This window comes from Thunnus maccoyii, chromosome 3, assembly GCF_910596095.1.
Source record: "Thunnus maccoyii chromosome 3, fThuMac1.1, whole genome shotgun sequence".
NCBI lineage: Eukaryota > Metazoa > Chordata > Actinopteri > Scombriformes > Scombridae > Thunnus > Thunnus maccoyii.
Window position 1 is genome coordinate 9,442,593 of NC_056535.1, and position 20,917 is coordinate 9,463,509.

At 39.7% G+C, this 20,917-nt stretch overlaps 3 protein-coding genes, 1 long non-coding RNA gene and 1 other non-coding gene across 9 annotated transcripts in view; 4 read left to right on the forward strand and 1 right to left on the reverse strand.

The window, feature by feature from the left end:
- Positions 1-895: 895 nt before the first annotated feature.
- Positions 896-6,101, forward strand: uba3 (ubiquitin-like modifier activating enzyme 3). 4 transcript variants are annotated; one of them, XM_042406333.1, is made up of 18 exons: positions 908-970; positions 1,084-1,122; positions 1,779-1,899; positions 2,006-2,086; positions 2,189-2,271; positions 2,372-2,452; positions 2,751-2,794; positions 3,354-3,418; positions 3,543-3,698; positions 3,823-3,925; positions 4,037-4,150; positions 4,420-4,473; positions 4,660-4,696; positions 4,803-4,884; positions 4,973-5,073; positions 5,196-5,259; positions 5,360-5,414; positions 5,536-6,101. In XM_042406333.1, exons 1-18 carry the CDS (start codon positions 951-953, stop codon positions 5,622-5,624), a joined length of 1,389 nt encoding a protein of 462 aa, XP_042262267.1. In that variant the 5' UTR covers positions 908-950; the 3' UTR covers positions 5,625-6,101. The 4 variants fall into 4 exon arrangements, with proteins under 4 accessions (XP_042262268.1, XP_042262267.1, XP_042262266.1 ...); XM_042406334.1 differs by lacking the exon at positions 1,084-1,122 and having other exon boundaries at positions 896-970; XM_042406332.1 differs by lacking the exon at positions 908-970 and having other exon boundaries at positions 978-1,122.
- A 334-nt stretch (positions 6,102-6,435) lies between these two features.
- On the forward strand, positions 6,436-19,691 carry tmf1 (TATA element modulatory factor 1). Its single transcript, XM_042405649.1, has 17 exons — positions 6,436-7,091; positions 7,201-8,609; positions 9,397-9,500; positions 10,127-10,253; positions 10,430-10,535; positions 11,289-11,431; positions 12,046-12,212; positions 12,895-13,051; positions 14,999-15,091; positions 15,211-15,367; positions 15,489-15,681; positions 17,308-17,377; positions 17,463-17,555; positions 17,684-17,806; positions 17,954-18,112; positions 18,416-18,541; positions 18,689-19,691. Exons 1-17 carry the CDS (start codon positions 6,953-6,955, stop codon positions 18,827-18,829), a joined length of 3,507 nt encoding a protein of 1,168 aa, XP_042261583.1. The 5' UTR covers positions 6,436-6,952; the 3' UTR covers positions 18,830-19,691.
- trnar-acg lies at positions 16,912-16,984 on the forward strand. Its single transcript has one exon. It is a non-coding gene; the product is annotated as a tRNA-Arg (tRNA).
- On the reverse strand, positions 18,676-20,757 carry LOC121893700. The gene is made up of 3 exons (XR_006095407.1): positions 20,270-20,757; positions 18,869-18,899; positions 18,676-18,766 (listed from the first exon to the last, which is right to left on the reverse strand). It is a non-coding gene; the product is annotated as an uncharacterized LOC121893700 (long non-coding RNA).
- eogt (EGF domain-specific O-linked N-acetylglucosamine (GlcNAc) transferase) overlaps positions 19,884-20,917 on the forward strand; it is a 34,315-nt gene continuing 33,281 nt past the window's right edge. The window contains exon 1 of one of the 2 annotated variants that reach the window (XM_042405650.1): positions 19,884-19,964. The gene's annotated coding sequence lies outside the window, so the exon portion shown is untranslated. The other variant, XM_042405651.1, reaches the window with a different exon arrangement.

The following is a 20,917-nucleotide window of genomic DNA, read 5'->3' on the forward strand; positions in this document are numbered from 1 at the left end:
ACTTGAGAGACTTGTCCTCACTTGTGAAGTAGTTAAACTTAATAACAGGATCTCAGTTTCATGTCTTATTCATGCCAAGTGCCTCATGCAGCAATTCACAATGAAAGCAAAGTAATGAATCTGTAACGTAGTCCAGTTTCATGCAGTTTGTTCTGATGTTTGTTATTAGTAAAATATATAATAACAACACAAGTAGAAATGCTGTGCACCATAGGATTGAATTATTAATCCAGTTACAGTTTGCATCCAAGCCAATCGGGAGAATTTGATTAATTTCTGCTCTTGAAACAGGTTTATTCAACTATAATGGGCCATCCTCTCTCTTTCTGTCTCCCCTTGACTGTTAAGTGTTTTTATAGATAATTGCTAAAGTTATAGGGCTGAACCACACAGAGCAGAGTAATTATAGAGTAATTACTAGTAGAGTCAATTTAACTGTTTGTCACTATTAAATTTAGGATACTGCTCCAATGTCATACATTTTTAAGAAAGGCAAAACTCTTCTTGCAGGAAAAACATTTGGACAACTGTGCCAAATAAAACTCTTTGACAACTGATATGTATGACACAAATACGGTTTGATATATTGTAGTTTACAATAGGTACCACAGTGATAGATGCGCTGTATACCTGAGCCGTACAGACTTAGAGGGTAAATGCTGCCACCTGTTGGATCTTTGGTGTAATTGCAGTGGACTGTTAACAATGTTGCCTTCAAGACTATCGGAAATATTTAAACTCAACTAAAACTACATATATAACGCTAAGTTAGCTTTTATGCCTTTGTCCTTTTCACCTTGTAGCTGCATAACGCCGTAGGTTTTCTGGTCTCAACATTAAATCGCGCCCAAATCTACCTTTGTGACAGTACAAATCTACGTTTGACATTATAGAAATATTGTATTTACTACGGCTAAGTTCGGGACTTGAAGGCACATAAGTATTCAAACATGGCGGACACGGACGAGCCGTAAGTAGCTGCCGAGGAAACACAGTTATTAACTACCCCGAAAGATGCTTTCAAATCTCATTAACCTACGAAAGCACAGCATGAATGAACCTTCTTTTATTCTCTCTTTTTAGGGAGAAGAAAAGAAGGAGAGTAGTGGAGCTGACTGAGAAGTTAGTGATGAATTGGTAGAAGTGGCGGAAGGTTTGAGGTTACTAGACAGGAGGAAGGTTAACGTTAGCTAGTTAGCTGAAGAAGATAACCTAATATAAACAAAGTACATGAGGTTAACAGCTAGGCCATAGGCAAAAATACTGTTTAGTTGGGCGTGAGTAGCTAACATATCTATACAGTGAATATTATGTTGTATGATTAATTTCAATACAAAGGGAGAGGGCTTCACTATACCTTTTCACTGTTGACATGTTAGCTATTCACTTAACCCAGGTACTTTGAGCTGTCTGGTCAAGAGAATAGATAACCCACAAAATGCCAGAAAGATCAGAAACACTCACCTGTCAGATATATGTAATTTACGAAAAACGCGATAGAGTGCATAGGGCCCAACATCAAAACAGTGAATATGAATACAGTAACGTTAGTCCTATTTGGTTTCTTTAACCTCTTTAATTATTGCATGATCTGCTGTTAAGTGTAAATAATACCCTTACGGTCTAAAAGTTAATCACAGTATTCAGTTGAGGTCTGGATTGAGTTAAATGTTTGCATGGTATTTCTGTGACAGTATTATGCATGCCATCTACCATTAAATAATCAGTCAGAGGTGCTGCTGCTGATAGATCCTAAACGTAGATGTCGTTGTCTACAGGATGGTGGTTGATGGAGGCAGTGGACACACCTGTGAATGGGAAGGGCGATGGAACCATATCAAAAAGTTTCTGGAAAGATCAGGCCCCTTCACGCATCCTGACTTTGAACCCAGCACAGAGGTAACATTACAGGAAGCGGTGTGATATCAAGCTTGCTTTTGCTGCTTGATCTATGCTGTCATGTATTATTCTAATATGTAATTGCCTTTATCACCTGTCACCACAGTCTTTACAGTTTATGCTACAAACCTGCAAAATCCTGGTCATTGGTGCTGGTGGTCTGGGATGTGAGCTTCTTAAAGACCTGGTATGATCACTTTTATGAGGAGTATTTTATAGATTGTATAGGTATAAGTTGGAGTTAATTGTCAACATTTTGCTCTTTGTTTTTATCCCTGTTGTGGCTCAGGCTTTATCAGGTTTTCACAACATTCATGTTGTCGACATGGACACCATTGATGTTTCTAACCTGAATCGACAGTTCCTTTTCAGGTCAGTACAATGATGGAATTAATTATGTTGAAAATTCTGACCAGTATAATGTTTGAAGCAAGTATTTACTTTCTGTTAATGTGTGTGTCATGTTGAAAAGGCCAAAAGATGTGGGTCGACCCAAGGCGGACGTTGCAGCCGATTTTATCAACAGCCGTGTACCTGGATGCTGTGTAGTCCCGTATCCTTTTGATCGTAAGACATTATGTCTTAGTGGTTTAAAAAAAACATTGCAATATCTTAGATACTAAACTCAAATATATTTATTCAAAACACTATATCAACAACCCAAATGTAAAGAACAAGGTAGCCCCGCCATAGCATGTGACAGCATTGTTCAAATTGTGAAAACAAAACAGGAAATTTGTTGCACCAGCTATTCCCCAACGTAGACATAAACACCATACTTAATCTTCTGAAGCTCTGAAATCAAGTGAACATCCTGTCCAAACATGAACTTCTCCTTAATGTCTGGACAGACATTTTAAGAAAATTCAAGACTTAGATGAAACATTCTACAGACGTAAGTATCTTTATGACCTTTTGTTTATGTCTGGTTGATACGGTTGGACTGATACAGTCTGCTTACAGTTTTGTTCAATGCATAGCACAGGGCTTACAGTTTGATACACTCAAAATACCTTCATTATGTTTGACTCCAAATAAACTATGACGACACATGAAAATTCCTTGTTTGCTGCAAATGTTTCAACTTGAGTGAAAATTTAGGGTTTTCCTAGTTGTACGACTTTGTTAATGTAGAGAAAGAGGAGTCTGAATACAGAGTCGCTGCTTGTTGACAAAGACTTAAAAAGCCACTGCAGCAGTCAACAAGAGACCTCACTTTGTATCTAAATGCATTTTGCTTGTTATTGGGAGAACACTGCACTGCAACTCTTCATTCTCACTACACACAACTCACATAGCCAATTGTTAAGATTTAAATAATATTGTGATTCATTATTTGGCTCCATGATGCATATCATCATGTTTTTGTATTATGAAATATTGTGCCATGGGACTTAGACTGTGTCATTATCAGAAATTAAGTCTAAATTTGCTCATCCTTCTGTTTTGTCTAGAATTTCACATAATTGTCTGTGGACTGGACTCTATAGTTGCCAGGAGGTGGATGAATGGTATGCTGGTAAGTTATCCGTCTTCATTGCAATTTTTGTGACATTTTTTTGACAGTATTTGTCTTTACTAAATTGTCTTTGCGTATTTCTTGTATATCTAATCATCTGAAATCCTTTTGTCTTTCTGTGCAGCTGTCTTTGTTGGTGTATGAAGATGGTGTCCTGGACCCAGGTTCCATCATTCCTCTAATTGATGGTGGGACAGAGGGCTTTAAGGGCAATGCCAGAGTCATTCTTCCTGGCATGACTGCCTGCATTGACTGCACACTTGAGCTTTACCCTCCTCAGGTAAGGGAGCCTTTTGTCATAAATCAACCTGATCGCTTAGTGGTAATTACTGCCATATTGGTTTGCTCTCACAGAAACAGTTCCTGGTCAGTTTGTTGTTTCTAAAATACACCTGTCTTTGTAGATCAACTTCCCCATGTGTACAATAGCCTCCATGCCCCGTTTGCCAGAACATTGCGTTGAGTATGTCCGCATGTTGCTGTGGCCTAAAGAGACACCCTTTGGAGGTATAAAATCTCTCTTGAAGTTACTTTGAGACATGACAAATCCCCTTTGAGTTGCAAGACCTGTGAAACAAAAGAGTAAACCCTTTGTTTTTGTTTGTGTGTGTGGGTTAGACGGTGTGGCCCTCGATGGAGATGACCCAGAGCACATCCAGTGGGTGTACCAGAGATCTCTGGAGAGGGCAGCAGAGTTCAACATAACAGGAGTCACATACAGACTTACCCAGGGTGAGCATGCATAGCACATCTATCTGTCATCACCAGAACACTGCTACTTTTCTTAGCTTCCTTTCTGCTCCTCTGGGAGTTGAGCCAGAGTACACAAAACAGAGCAAACTGTCGCCGTCTTAAAGAACCTCTTTCCTAGTCTGTCTGTAAAACATTATGTCTTTTTGTGATCTTTCATTGACTGTCCATTATTAGGGTTAAGGTTGGGAAGGAAAAATATCAGGAGAACATATATTTTCTATATCCTGTATATTTATCCTATGTTTCAGGTGTTGTAAAGAGGATAATCCCAGCTGTAGCGTCTACAAATGCTGTAATAGCTGGTAAGTAACTAAGATTATGTGTTAAGGTGTTTTACAAGAGACTTGTCGACCTGATGCCTTTATGAAAGATTGTATGCCTTGCCATATAAGAGTTAATAATTTCCAGCCAGCACAGAGTATACTGACTTTCCGTAAACTGAAATGCCAATAAGGAAATAACTGTTTTTTTCTTATTTAAATGACCAGCTGCTTGCGCAACAGAGGTTTTCAAAATAGCATCAAGGTGAGTTTGTGGGCTGTGCTTGGCAGCAATATGCACAAAGTTAATATTTGTTCAAACTGCACATGCATTTCACTAATCCTCATGACGTCACCTTTTGCATTGGCAGTGCCTATATACCTCTGAATAACTACATGGTCTTCAATGATGTTGACGGCCTGTACACATACACTTTCGAGGCAGAACGAAAGGTTTGTCCCTGAATGGACAGTTCATGTTTATTATAGTGATCAAGATGCCTTTTTTTATAAGGTGTGTTTGTGTTTACTCCTGATGCAGGAAAACTGTTCAGCCTGCAGCCAAGTACCTCTGGACATGCACTTTTCTCCATCCTCCAAACTCCAGGAAATGTTGGACTACCTGACTGAAAGTGCCTCATTGTAAGTTTGCCTCCCTCATTATGATTTATTACCATTTACTACACTATAACTAATCCACTTGATTCCTGTTTACAATCATATCTTGATTGTCTTCAACAACCAATTGTAATTAATTTTTTCAGACAAATGAAATCACCTGCTATTACGGCAACGGTGGAAGGAAAGAACAAAACCTTATATTTACAGGTAATTAACCGCTGGTTTCATAGGTTTTTTGTGTTTTCACTTAATGCAATTATATAAGTTTTGATTTTGGCTAACATTCAATTGGTATTTTTTTTCACAGTCTGTCGCTTCAATTGAACAGAGGACGCGGCCAAACCTTTGCAAAACTCTCACAGGTGAGGTGCTTTCTTTACTGAATATCAACCCTAGAAATGGCGCTGCAAACACTCTGATTCAGTCAGATGGTTATATTGTGAATATGCTGACTCACTTATGTTATGAACATGTTTTTTCCAGAGCTGGGGCTGACTGACGGACAAGAGCTGGCTGTAGCTGATGTCACCACACCCCAGACCATGTTGTTCAGACTCTGCTTTACCTCATAGGACAAACTCAAGCACTCCCACAACTGGTTGATGTCATTCTTGTTTCTTGGCCAACCATGACTTGATTCAGAATCTTTGAAATGGCCTAAAAACTAGAACAGTTTACAATGTGTTCAGTCACAGTGTAAATGATTGTAGCTAATTTCATTGTATTTATGTTTTGCACTGAAAAGCCAAATCATACTTAACATCTTTTCATGTTTTGGTGATGCATTGTTTGCAAATGTTTAAGATTTCTGCATTAATGTGTTAATCTGCACTACAACCTGAAAACCTGAAGCCTGCTCTGAAGCTGCAAACAAAGAGCCAAGCAATGCTTAGTTTGGAAAAGATTACTCTGTACTTGTTATAGTTTTGAATATATTGAGTATTTATTTATTCCAACACAGATGTTTTTGGTTGCAGTAACCACTGAAGTGGTCATCAAGAGACACTGATAATGATGTGTGAACTGGAATAAAACCTTTTTCTTACAAAGCACTGTTTCTGTTTACTGTATGTATGTAAATGTATTTGGAAGAGTGAAATAATATTCACTGAACCTGTTGAGAGGCTGCACTGTATAAGATTTTTGCTATAGGGGCCCTTCTTTACATGTTTCAATACATACTTTTTAGGTATTGGCTAACATCTAAAAAAACAATATAAACACATTTAATTAATAATGTATGTGCACTGTAATTGGAAGGGTTAACTTAAATCTTGAACATTTTAAATAGAGTTGTGTGGATTTTGAGTGATTTGTTTGAACAGACTGGTTCAGCATTTCAGGCCCAAGTCTAGTCAGTCAGACTGGATCATGACGTCATGGTGCGACGTGGAAAGGAAGTGGTGAGCAGGCTAATGCTAGCTGGGCTACAAGTTGAGAGCGACCAAAACAAACGATGACGACCGAGCAAAGAAGCCGAGAAAAGCATATGTTATTTATAAGAATACGTTTGCTTTGATAGTTGTGGTAGAGCTCAGGATTCGGTGTTAGAGATGCCTATATTTCTACACGATTGACTTGTAGAGATTATGCGATTTTGGGTACCAGCTGGCCAGTTTGCGAGCTGTTACTGTATCTGGGATTGATGCCGCCCCTGTACACTAACCTTATGCTAACTAGCTAGGTGGTAGCTAGCTGTCAACGAAGCCTTTCTGGACAGAACTAATTTTGAAATAGCTAAATATTGTTCATACCAGGTTATCGCTGATACTGAAACATGCAGAGACAGTTAAAGTGGCTGTGTTTTGTGTGGTGACGCCGAACTCCCTGTTAGCTATCAGATCCGTTGAGCAGTCTCTGAACTTGCTGGTATCGTTAGCTAGCTAGCTTCATAGTCAACATGAGTTGGTTCAACGCATCTCACCTGTCCAGCTTCGCTAAACAAGCTTTAACAACAGCTCAGAAATCAATCGACCGAGTTCTGGACATCAAAGAAGAGGGGGACCAATGGGGAGACACAACTGTAATGCCCTTCGATGGTAAGTAATATAACATATAGTGGAGACAGCTTATGTTGTCTATGCAAATGTATGTTTAAGTTCTACAACCGCTTCTAAGATGAAAGAGGATTTCTTTCTCTTCTGCCAGATGTCACAATACCTGGAAAGCTGTCACTAAGTGGAGGATGGGGAATGACGCAGTGGGAAGCACCACCTGAAGAAAAGACCATCACTCCCCCTCCCTCCTCTGAGGCCATTACTACTCCAGTCACCCGCACAGTTGTGGATGAATCCGAAAACTTTTTCAGTGCCTTTCTGTCACCTGGAGATGCACCAAGTGTCACCAAAGCCCAGGTAGTGTCTGTACCCCCCGCTAAGTCCCAAAGGCGGCCTCAGGAGAAGGAAAAGAAAAGCAAAGAGGCTGTGGTCCAAATAGATGTGGACTCCCAAAAGTCAGGATCTGCTGATAAGAGTCATGAGAATCAGACAGTTGCTGACGGCCAGCCCATGGAGTCTGAGTCTTTGCCAGAAACTCCTTATCCTGACACTGTCCTCTTGCAGCCAGTTTCTCCTGTTTCTGCTTGCAGTGATCTTCCTTGTAACCCTGACAGCAAAACGACCAATACGAGCAGAGTAAAAACAGATGTTGGCTCTACAGATTCTGTGGACTCAAAAACAGAGCAGCCACAGACTCCGTCAGAACACCAGGTTGATCAGAGTGCCGCAGAGCCCTCTGAACCTTCTGCTGTCAACTCTGAACCTAAAAGCTCTACCCCTTCTGATCCATCACCCCCCCAGTCCTCTAAGGAAGTACTCCTAGAGCAAAAAGACTCAAAGGTTGAGGACCGTCAAAACGATACCCCCTCCCCTCCAGTCAGCGCCTTCTCCTCAGGAACCTCTACCACCAGTGACATTGAAGTGCTGGACCATGAGAGTGTGTTGAGTGAGAGCTCAGCTAGCTCCAGACAAGAGACAGGGGAAGGAAAGGGTGGCCTGCACTTAATGCAGGGCTCCTTCCAGCTTCTCACTGCCTCCACCTGTGGAGATTTCCCTCGTCTGGAGGACTACCCCAAACTCACGGAGAGCTGCGGCTCCTCCTCAGATGCATTTGAGCGCATTGATTCATTCAGTGTGCAGTCACTGGATAGCCGGAGCGTCAGTGAGGTTAACTCAGATGATGAGATCCCTGGCAGTCGGACACTAGCGTCCGTCACGTCAGGCCCTGCACCTTTAACAGTTGTATCATCAGCTGTATGTCAGAAGCAGGAAGACAGAGTGGTGGAGAAGGAAGGAGAGGTGGAGGAAGAAGAAGAGGAGGAGGAAGAGGGCTTCACTGAAACCATGAGGGAACAGTCACTGGATGAGATGGAGGAGAGTGGACGGAGTGCGACACCTGTGAATAGTGAGCAGCCTGAAGAGTTGACAGAGCAGGAACAGGAATCTGAGGCTAATGTCACTCTGTCTGATCCCACCTCCAAAGCAGACGAACAGCTCACTCCACCAATCACAGAGGAGATGAAAAGTGTATCAACATTTCAGATTCTGGAGCTTCAAAAGGTAACAGCTGGTACTGTATTCATATGTGGCTGGTAGTATCAATTGTAAAGGTTTGTTTATTATGTCATTTAGCAGAAAAGTAGACTGACATAACTGATATATCAGAGGGTAGTAGGGTTGGCTGAGAAAAGGTATAAGCCTGCTGTGTTGGTCATTATATGATACTGTGCAGAATGTGAAATGGCCTACCTTCAGTACATGTCTTTGCCACAACATTTTGATAAACAAACATGAAGGATGTGTTGTGTATATGCAATAACACACAAAAATTGTTAGGCCATTTATTTCAGCTTTTACTTGTTACTTTAAAAATAATTTAAAACTTTGAGGTGAACAAAAAGCAACATTTATACATTAAAAAAGTCACAACAAACACATGTAAACCAACATGCACAGTGCTTTCCTCAACATGCAAATCAGAAGTAAATTGCTTTGCTGGACTCTAATGTCATTTCATGCCATCATGTACATTCTTGCTTGTCTAGACAGTTATTTAATTGAAAAGGAACTGTAATGTATTTTCTCCTTGGATATGTTGTGTTGTCCCTGTCCAGTAGCATAAAAAATACCCCCCAATATATTGTCAAGATTTTGGTCCGCTTAAATATCAATATTGCCCTTAAAGATCCCACAATTATGTTATACTCTGCTAAAAAGTAGTTGGTATAAATTATACTGTATATTTAAACATTTCCATACTGTTTTCCTTATGAGTACGTGCAATATTTTTAGGCTTTTCTGTGTAACTGCTGTTGTAAACACAAAAAATATTGCGTGCATGTTGTAGGTCATTGATGAGCTGTCAGGCCGCCTTGAGAAGAGAGAGTCTCAGCTGTTGGCAGTCAGCAAAGACAAGGCTAGACTGGAGGAGGACTGTGACAATCTCAAAGAGTGAGTATCTGGCACACACGCTGGTTTCACAGTAGCACTGTAAATAACCTTTATAAGAAAGCTGTTTTGAGACTCATGTTCTCGCTGACATCCAGGTCAGGTGAGGCTTTGCCGACAGCATATCACTATATTTAAAATGTCAATCAAAAACAATCTTGAGTTTGTCAATCTTAAGTTAAGCTACAATAAAGTCTCAAATAGCTTTTATTTATATACATTCATGTAACTATGTAATCATTTTCAACCTGCACGATACTCATCTGCATGACCAGATGTAATTACTTTTCAAATATGAGAAAGATATTTGACTCATCTCATCTGATTATGCCAAAAATTGTATTTGCAGTGTCTCTGAACACATCTTCAGTGCTGTTGAATATGTTGTTGGATTTCATTTTACATTTATTTCCTCAGAGAGAAGGCAGTATTTGATTTGGTGGACTTTGTCACTACAGTATACTGTATAAATACCGCTGAAAATTTCAAGGGATGTTTTCATGAAGTCTCTGACTGTTAAATGCATGAAATTATCTACTTTTATTGATTTTCAAAAGCTGTCTTGGCCTTGAGGCTCTATGGATTTATGACAATGAGCTTTTACACTAATGAGTCTGTGCATCTTTCAGTGAAGTGATAAGCCTGAAGGAGGAGAGCTCCACTGTTCAGTCGCTTAAGGATGAGTTCACCCAGCGCATAGCAGATGCAGAGAGGAAGGCTCAGCTGGCCTGCAAAGAAAGAGACATAGCCAAGAAGGTAACTCAGATATTGAGGCTCTACTTTCTCCATCTCCCATCAAATAAGTTGAGATAACATAGTTTTCCAAGAGCTATAAAAATGTCTTAATGATTTTTTTTTTTACAACAAACCCTAATTTATCCATTTAGATGCTCAAATCCAAAATCTAACATGTCCATTTTTCTATGCAACAGGAGATAAAGGGCTTGCGAGAGGAGCTCTCTACAAGACTAAACTCCAGTGATACAATGGAGATCATTAAAGAGAAGGAAGAGCAGATCAGAGGGCTGCTGGAAGAGGGTAAGTTGCCACACACTTCCACTATAGACAGGCTGTACAGTCAAGAAAATGTTTGACTTAAAGCCAGTACACTCTATTTTGCATAGTACAACAGCTGCTTTCACTATATCCAACTTCTCAAAAAGTTGCATCATCGTGGGCGATGGCCCTAAGAAATATATTTGTAATAGGCGTTTGTTTAAAAAAAGCCTACCAGGTGAAGGGTACTTGACGCTTATATTTGAAAAACACTTGTTAAACTGTATGCCTGAAGGCTAAAAGACAGGTTGTACCAAGAGGATATACAGTACACAAAAGAGAAGCTGTCCCACAATAACTGGTGCCCCAGCATATTTCAGTTACCTGTTTTATTTCATTCTGTAAGTGAACGGCACTTTCAAAGCTTTGACCTTTGTCTGAATTGATGGAAAATGTGCAAAAAGAGTAAGAAGAGACCTCACGCAAGCTTATCAATTTTACGGGACAACACTAAACCCTGAATGACTAGTCTGGGTTTGTAATGAATAAATTAACAGAAAAATGTTACCACCATAATTTCAAAATCCCAGGGTCGACCTTTTTTCTCAATAAAGAGAGCAGACCACCAGTAATTTGCAAAATTGACAAACAATGTATCGGGACTCAAGAAATCATGCACATAGCAATTTTGAAGGAGCACACTGCACAGATGTAATGGGTATTGCCTCAGCATCTGTTTTTAACTTTACCTAAAGTAGCTGATAAGGTGTCTGTTTCACTTTATATGACTTGTAGGTGAAAAGTTGTCCAAGCAGCAGCTGCAGCACAGCAACATCATCAAGAAACTGCGTGTGAAGGAGAAGGAGAGTGACACAAAGATCAACAAGCAACAGAAGAAAGTCAAGGAGCAGGAGGAAGAGCTCAGGCACCTGCAGCAGGTCAGGAGTTAATACAAAACCACCATTTAAGCACTTTTACTTTTGAGGTTTGAAGATGAGGGCAGTCTGGGCAGTAGCAGTCATTTTCTGTATCAGTTACTGTCTTTGCTAATTGACACCCAAATACACACCTCATGTTATTGCTGCCGGTGCTGGTTATCTTGAGGATTATGGTAGACTTTCAGGTGTAACATGATGATGGATGGAGTTGACTGATAGTATACATATAATTAATGACATCTCATAACAAAGACTATATTTGTTGACAAAAACATGATAAAACACCTTGTTTTCTCGCAGTGTCCCATATCGTTCAGGAAAGCTGAAGAATTTAAGGCCTTTAAATATCTGTGTATTTATTAATATTAATTCTATTATTGCCTCTATTCATTAGTTATCTCTTTGTCTTCCATCATCTAAACCTGTAGAAAGATTCAGACCATTCAATTTATTATTTTGGGGGCCTAGAGTTAATTAGTTTTTTCCCCAAAGACTCGATCGTTAGTTGCTTTTCATGATTACGTAAATTTTTTAAGCCTATCTGTATAATTAACTCTAATAGCTATGTTTTGTATAATCATGGCTGCCTTTCTGTCTGTGTTTTGTGTATTTAGGTTCTGGATGGGAAGGAGGAGGTGGAGAAACAGCACAGGGACAACATCAAGAAGCTGAACGGTGTGGTGGAGCGGCAGGAGAAGGAGCTGAGCAGGCTGCAGACAGACTCTGAGGAGCTGCAGGAGAAGAACAGGAGTCTCCAGGCTGCTCTGGACAACTCTTACAAGTAAACACCGGCACACCCTGCTATTATTGATAATGAATACCATATAAGGACCAAAGCTCTTGCTGTAAATCTAACCACACAGGCCAGCTGTTGTATTGTATTCTCATTCAAATTTCATGATATAATTTCATAGTTGAGAGAATATACAGTGCAGGCTGTAAATATTTGGAAATATACTCATTTATTGTTTTGTACTGCTTGTTGGATTTGAGACGAAATGATGAACATGAGGTTGAAATGTTGACTCTCATGTTTAATTTGAGAGTTTGGGTGAACAGCGTAGGAACTGTAGCTGTTTTTATGGAAGGTCATTGGACAAATTAACATAACTTAAATAATGTCATAATATTAAATAGTTGGTGTTACTCTTTCCAAGAGATCAGACCAAAAAATCATTCCACTGTTTGGTCATAAAACTAATTTGGCTATAGCATGTTTAAGATCATTACAGTGCTGCATTTTCTAAAAACTGAGGGACTGGGTAAGCAGATGTGCATGTAAATACTGTCAAACACTCATGAAGGTTAAAAAATTGCACTGTAACCCCACTGTATTTGTTTCATTTCAAATCTAGGATGATTGAGTACACAGCCAAAACAACAAATAATGTTTCACAGTCACTTGTGGACTGCACTGTAATCTTCTCATGATGGTGATGGTGATGTTTAACATATGTTGTTAGGGAGCTGGCAGAACTTCACAAGGCTAATGCCAGCAGAGCCAGTGAGGTTGAAGAAGCAGCCCTGAGCAGGGAAACACAGGCCAAGGAGCAGCTCAGCCTGGCTCTTGAGAAGGCCCAGGAGGAGGGCAGGATGCAGCAGGAGGCCCTGGCCAACCAGGTAACAATGGCTCATGCTGTAGACACACACCAACTTTCATGCCAATAAAGCCCATTGAATTGAAAGGAGAGAGAGAGAGAGAGAGACAGAAAGCAGTGGAAAGCTTTCTCTGAAACGGAAAGCCCGTGAATGAGATAAATGACTGACCGATCAGTGGTCTGTAGTGTTTCAGCTCAGCTCAAGAAAAGTTTTTTTTAAGTGGCATGCTCTAAAAAAAAAAAAAAAAAAGTAGACAGTGAAAACGGAGCTTTTAATCAAGAATGAACAGACTCTTAGTCTACTTCCCACGGGCAGTTTTAAACCAGTGTGTCTCATATAAACACAAATCTTTTGAGCAAATATACCAACTCAAATGATCCAAACTGAAGCCACAGAAAATAAATGATCTAAGAGCCCAATATGATCGATCCACATTATTTGAGGATGCACATTTTTTCAAAAGCTCTCTGTTATGTATTTTATTTTTGGCTGGACCGACCACAGACCAGCCCTATAACTGCGGTTGTCTGTGAGTGAGTGATGAAGTTACGCCATTGGTCAGCCGGCAGTGTTGGGAGTTTCCTCATTGGGTGTTGCTCTTTCAAAATAAATCGGCATGAGATAATGGTAGCGAAGAACAGCAGAACGACTGTGTTTCTGCTCCGAGCTCTGATGCTCTCAGCTCCGGTGTTAAATGCTGCAAAGTCAGCTAAACTCCTGTTTAAACAGACACATACCAGCATCTCTGCATCTCCTCCTCTACTGTCCAGTGTGATCGACTCTCCGGCTGACAGCGCTGTCAGCAACCGGCAGGAGAGACGCTATGTGGAGTTTTTGGATCTTATAACTGAAGCCTTAAAACATGAGTCTTGCAGGTAAAACATTCGACTCATGCAGGCTGTTATATCAGTTTAATGTGGGGCGGCTGCTCTCTAGGTGTACTTGTTTTTAACTAACTGCAGTAACTGGGTGGAGATAAGCCTCTTGAATTTGCACCCAAAATGCTGTTACAACCTTCATTTACAACCACTGCAGCCTCCATGATCATTGACTGGGAGAGAGGCGGAAAAAAGGCCAATAGAGGCATGAGGGAGAGCGCACAGTTAAAGCACCTCAAATAACCTTCACTCTGACAAAACACTCAATTCAGAGTGAAAAACAAGAGACATCCACAGAGTGAAACAGATGAAAGAACAGGAGTTAACAGATAATTAGAATAGTTATAATTAAAATAAGTTCTTTTTCGAATCAAACATCCCAAGATACGAATGGAAAATATTGTTCTTACAACTGCATTTATAAACTTTTTTTTTTTTTTTTGACTCAAATGTAGCTTAACCATGTCATGTGACATGCTACTTCAGCACACTTTAACGACAAATATTACTGGGACCACTACAGAAGATTGCAGATGAACATTTAATATCCAGGAATTCACATTATAGACACTTCTGTTTTTAATAGAATATAGTTTATTTCATGTTGTTGGTACTCATTCACACCTCACATCAACAGTATTCGTTTTTATATGCGTTGAAGCAGCCAAGCAATCAGCCTGTTCTGAACAGGCTTGTTTTGAACGGGCACCGCACTAGTAGTGTAAATTAATGTAACATGCACAGTAGGATTTGGTGCAGCCTTAATAAACCTCAATCCTCAAATATGAATCAGTGGTGCAGCTACTATTTGTAACTGATTTGCTATAGTGCAGGCAGTACTGTGTTCATGGTTGAAATTTCACTCACTGAGAAACACATAGTTGACAGTGTGTAATTTGTTTGTTCAGCAGCACCTGCTTTCATTCACAATATCACTATCTATGTGATACAACTAGGGCCGAGAGATATAGTGAATATTTATAGCATATTCTTGATTATGAGGGTCTGAATTTCCTGCAGTTGACATTGCAATTCATTACTGGACACTTTATGAGGACATTCCTTCATCAGCTCTTTCTAATGTGTACAGGTGGCTGACTTGAGGCTGGCCCTGCAGAGAGCTGAGCAACAGCAGGCGAGGAAAGAAGATTATTTGAGGGAGGAGATCAGCGAGCTGCAGCAGGTAATATAAATATATGTCCTACCAAGGAAGCTTTTTGACAAGATGCAAAAACAACCGTCATTCCGTCAGGAACAGGATTTGTTTCATGCACTCCATCTTTTTCTTGCCGTCTTCCACAGAGGCTCCAGGAGGCAGAGACTAGGAACCAAGAGCTTAGTCAGAGCGTTACCTCGGCAACACGGCCTCTACTGCGACAAATTGAGAACTTACAGGCCTCACTGGGTGGACAAACAGCATCCTGGGAAAAACTGGAGAAGAACATCTCCGATAGGTTAGGTAAGAGGCAGGAGTTTTACTGAATAGGTAAAAAAGTCCCCAAATACAGTATAGCACAAAATGAGCAAAAACCTTTACATCTTTTTTCACTCTTCCTTCTATCCCCTTCTCTTTTCAACAGTGGATGCCCAGGCGCAGCTGGCTGTCGCCGTGGAGAAAGAACGTTCAGCAACAGAAGAACTGCTGTCCATCAAGTCCCAGCTGGCCTCTGTTGAGTCCCAGAATTCCCTGCTCCGCCAGGAGAAGGCTCGACTCCTGGCGCAGACGGAGGCCGAGAAGAACAAGAGAGAGAAATTGGAAGATGAGAGCAGCAGGTAACAAAGTACAACTAAAAACTTTGGCCTATTAGGTTATGAGTGATAATGTACATCCACCCATCAACTATCACATACAGTATAGTGTCTGTTCTCAATGTTTCTGTGTTTATGCCAGTGGGATGTGGGGGGTCGAATGAATGGGGCTGTGTGTGCAAGCTATAGCTTTCAAATGCTGAAGGAGTCCCTACTAAATGACAGTTGAAACTAATTTTAAACTAATTTTGTCTGATTTCATTGTCAGGGACTTATTACCTGCACAGTCATTCTTTACAGTGTATAGAATACTGATTGTAATCTATAACTTGTGAGTGACGGCATCAAATAATGGCCAGTCAATATCGTCCTTCTCTCAAATGTGTCAAGGAGACTAAGTAGCACATCTCCCTGCCTGGGAGTTAAACTCAGACTGTTGTGGTGAAAGTGCTGCGTCCACCAAGTAGACCAAGGAAGTGTGTTGCAGGGACAGAGTGGAGTAGCTAAGTACTGTGTAGCAGACTGCAAACAGGAGTTTTCTTCTACTCAAGTTTAGGAAAAGGGTTTTTGTGTCATTTTTTTTGATAGTTTCAGACATCTCATTTTGAAGCATAAGCAGACAACAAGTAATTTTATGCTGTATTAATTTCTTTTCTGTTGCCTAGGTTTTGACTCTAAAATTTCCTCCTTCTGATTGCACATCCACGCGAAATGTAGCGGAGTGTCGATAAAATTTTTTGCTCTGTTAACACTGTTTAGCTATCTTTCCCCAGACAGCATGCAACATTAAGTTGGATATAATTTTATACCAAACAACTCAAGAAGAAAAAATCACAGCCCTCCACACTCAATCTATCTTTATATGTGGTTTGTGATCTGCAGTCAGCTTTTGATCATGTATAAACCTGCCTATTGCTTTCAAGGGAAAGAGTTTAAAAACATACTGCAGTCTTCATTAGACCTGTACCAAGCAGTTTGACTAATATGTAACTTTGGCTGGAGGTTAAAAGATACAAGTCTAGAAAATCAATTTTATAGTCTTTCTGGGTAGGATAAAACTGATGGAGGTGTTCAGGAATATTTAGTCACCACATGTCTTTTTGTGATGCTAATGCTTCCTTTGTTTTAAAATAAACCCATTTGTGAGGCACGTTGTGAAGCAGAGGACAGGGGGAGCCACCCTGTGAGAAGTAGTCATGCATAAGCACGTGGCCTTTGAGGTTTTCTTTTGTGAGAAGGCTGTTTAATGTGGCTGGGCCAGTGGCGCAATGGATAACGCGTCTGACTACGGATCAGAAGATTCTAGGTTCGACTCCTGGCTGGCTCGGAATTTTTTTTTTAATCTCTTTCTGAAAGGGGGTAATTATGCATGGTGCATTGTATGACAAATGAATAAAAATATGTCTTGATATGACAAAAATCCTCAGAGCACACAGCAAAGAGCTTCCTGAAAATCTATTTAAGGAAATGTAGTATCAAGTTCCTGAGTGCTTGAGGAGCCATGCAGCTCCTTCTTCAGTCAAAAAGCTCATAGAGGATTGTCATTATGTTTTAAACTGTTTTTCTTTCATTTGATTACAAGTATCTCACAGAGGTTTTCCACTGGTTGACTCTTTGTAGTGACTTCTTGCCTGTTATCTCAATGTGTAGGGAGCATGTTGAATTGGAGAATCTGCGAGGAGAACACAGTCGAATGCTGGAAGAAGCGAAGAAAGAAAAGGTAGCATAATGCTCTATCCTCTTGTTATTGCTGTCCTCTATGAAACAACTTCCTCATGTACATCTTTTTTTGTGTCATCTACCAGCTGCTGCTTGCCAATCAACTAGAAATGGAGAAGATGAAGGTGGAGCAAGAGAAGAAGAAATGCTATTTAGCACAAGAGGCACTCAAGGAAAAGGTTTAGGAGAATTTTAGAGAATATTTACAACAAATTTTTATCTTTAGTCTGTTAGATTTAATCATAATTTATTGATTTAAGATGTTTTAATTCTGTTCACTAAGAGTTTTCTAATTTTTCCTCATAAGGAGCGGAAAGCCATGACCCACTCTGTAGGAGAGCCTCCAGCCTCTTCCACACCTTCACTGTCCCGCTCTAGCTCCATCAGTGGGGTGGACAATGCTGGTCTGCACACTTCTATTCTTTCCCAGGTACACACTGCTTTCCTTATAGCACTGGTTATTATTTATATATGCAATATAATAAAAATGTTAAAATCTAGAAATGAAGATAAGTTTGCAGATGATTGCATTTGTGTAGCCTGACTGGTCCTACACTTTGTGTTGTTCTTTCCACAGGATGACTCTTTAGACCACTCGCTGGGCACCATGACCATGTCTATGTCGATGAGCGGGACCAACTTGTATGAGGCCGCCAGGCTCTCTGGAGGCTCCAGCATCATAGAGAACCTCCAGTCTCAACTCAAACTGAGAGAAGGGGAAATAGCACAGCTGCAGGTAACAATTAAGAACAAACCAAAATACAGCTAATTACTGAGAAGATTTAAGACTTTAATGATTAGTTTGATGGTTCTGCTACATGTCAGCACCACCTGTTAACAGACTGGCAATTGGCCAAATCTTGAACTGTTTTCTTCTGATTTAAACTTTTTAATTGCAGTGGTAAATAAGTGTAAAAACAACATGTATCAACTGCAAAATGTACATTTTGACAGACAAAAACATTGTTAAGTCCTGCAATAAAAGGCAGTTTTGTACCAGGTTTTTACTACACAACTTTGTTTTCCTCCGTCGTCTTAGCTTGAGATCTCTGGTCTGGAGAGGAGTCGTTCTGTGATGGCGGAAGAGCTGGTTCGACTCACCAATCAAAACGATGAGATGGAGGAGAAGGTGAAGGAGATCCCCAAGTTGAAAATTCAGCTCAAGGTGAGGGGCCCTATAAGGAAATACATGTTGATGCACACAAATCATGCCAGTGCATGAATTGTGAATAGTAAGGCTTGACTGAACTTTCCTCTCCAGAGGTATTGTATTTGTAGAGGTTCTTCAAATTTGTGTGTCTTTGGATTTCAGGATCTTGAGCAGAGGCACAACACTATCCTGCAGATGTACGGAGAAAAGGCTGAAGAGGCAGAGGAGCTGAGACTGGACCTTGAAGATGTGAAGAACATGTACAAAACACAGATTGATGAACTGCTACAGAACCAGAAATAAACTAGATTATTGTACTTAGTTTTTTTCTGGGATACTCACAAAGAAACCAGTTGACCACCACATGCATTCACTAAAAAAGATTGGGCAGAGAATTTAAGTTTCATCACTGTCGAAAGAAAATTCATCTATCTTTATATATTATTTTATTTTAATTAATTATCATGTACTCTATTTAAGTGGGGACGTTGGGATTATGCATAATCTACAATGCATATTACAGAATCAGTATGAAGGATAGCTGCAGTCTAATTCAGGTGTTCCATTTGAAATCTTTGGGACTTAGTACAAACTTTAGACATAATTTCCCACAATTAAACCTTTGACATGGTATTGTATAGACAGTTTTTAACTGTAGGAGATGGTGAAGGGTTTTGCACTATACAAATTCATCCTTCTTAATACATCATCAGAATACTTTACGAAATATATAAAAATATTGTACAGAGAAATTTATGTTTTGTTCATAACTCCTTAAAGATCACAAAATGTGGCGTAAACCTGAGAGTAGTCTGTGATTGAAATCCTGAAGATTGGATTTTAAACTGTATAAATATGTAAATGAATAAACATCTATTTGAGTGGTGAGAAATACTTGTCATTATTAATTTAAATTGTGTGGAATCACTCATGAGAAACTGATTTTCATAGAATTCATACTAAATACATTTTAGAAACGCTACACAATACTCTTCAAATAAATCACTGTGTTTTAAACAATTTCATCCAGTTGACTACTTTGTAATTTTACTCAAGACAAGCCATACTTGTAAAATGTGATTGATTTAATTAAAACACATATAATGTACTTCCAAAATTGTGAGGAACAGGTGTAAGGGAAAACATTTAATAAATCAAATTTGTTTTTTTCTTCCTGATAAAGTCTTTGAATCCAGTTTATGATCTAATCAATAAATGATGCATCTTGTATTGATGTTTTAAAAGATTTATAAAGGATTTACTTAAAAGTGATGTATGAAATAGAGCTTGGAGAGCCCAGATGAGTACCAAGTGTGGAACACTGCGCCACCTTGTGGCTGTCGGTATATATTACATGCCGGTATAAGATTTCCGGTGTTATGGCGACCACCGGCAACATCAGCGCTTCAGTCTGGAGACTAGCAGGCTGTGTATCCAGGTAAACTGCCTCCCCCGTAAACTCGTACCAACCTTATTTAGACGACAACTGAAAGCGAGTTTAGTGTCTGCTGCAGGTTTTTGTACCGCGAAAACGGAAAATATTTTTTCCTGTCCAGTTCTTTTGCTGCCACAGCGGTGCAGTTTAATGAGCGTTAAGGGTCTTTGTCAATATAACTAACGTTAACGCTACATGTTAGCCACCACATAAAACATTTCAGACATGAGCCTCCATGAAGTAACGTGAAAAGATTTTTTCATATTTCACCCCCTGTCAAAGGAAAAGAGTAAGTAACGCGTTATTACCTCTAAGTCTCCTCCGTCTGAAGATTTTATCCCGCAGGTCTTCAGAAGTCTCTGTAACGTTATCTTAAAGCAACTGACGCTGTAGGTTAATTGACGCTAGCTAAAAGTTTCATAGCTACATTTAACGCAGCTCATTAGCGAGCTAAAATTTAGTTTGCCTCTTTTCCCAGAGCCTATGTGCAACAAAAAGAAAGTCAAGGGTTTCAGGGGACTTTTGGGTAACTCAGGGCTTGTGAAAAAGAAAAAGAAAAAGAAAAAACCCCAAACATAAGCAGTTAGCGTTAAACTAATAATTAGCTAAGACTTATACAACCAATAGACACGTGTTTCCGCATTTAACTTAGTTACTCCCAAAGTATTCAATAGATGAGGTCGCAGTTTTAATGCAGCACCGTTATTTGAAGTGAACTTCATGAGAATATGTGATTAATGACTATCATACCACCTATTGTTACACAGGTGCGGGGACTTCGGAGCCTTTTTATACAGCACAGTGTGGTAACAGAAATGACACTTAAATATTCACTGAACATTTGGAAGTGAAGAAAGTTCAAAATTATTGTGCTCTTAAGCATCTAACAAGATATCATGGATCATGGAAATATGACAGTCTGTGTTTTGTGTTAATACTGGTTAGGCCACCTGGAG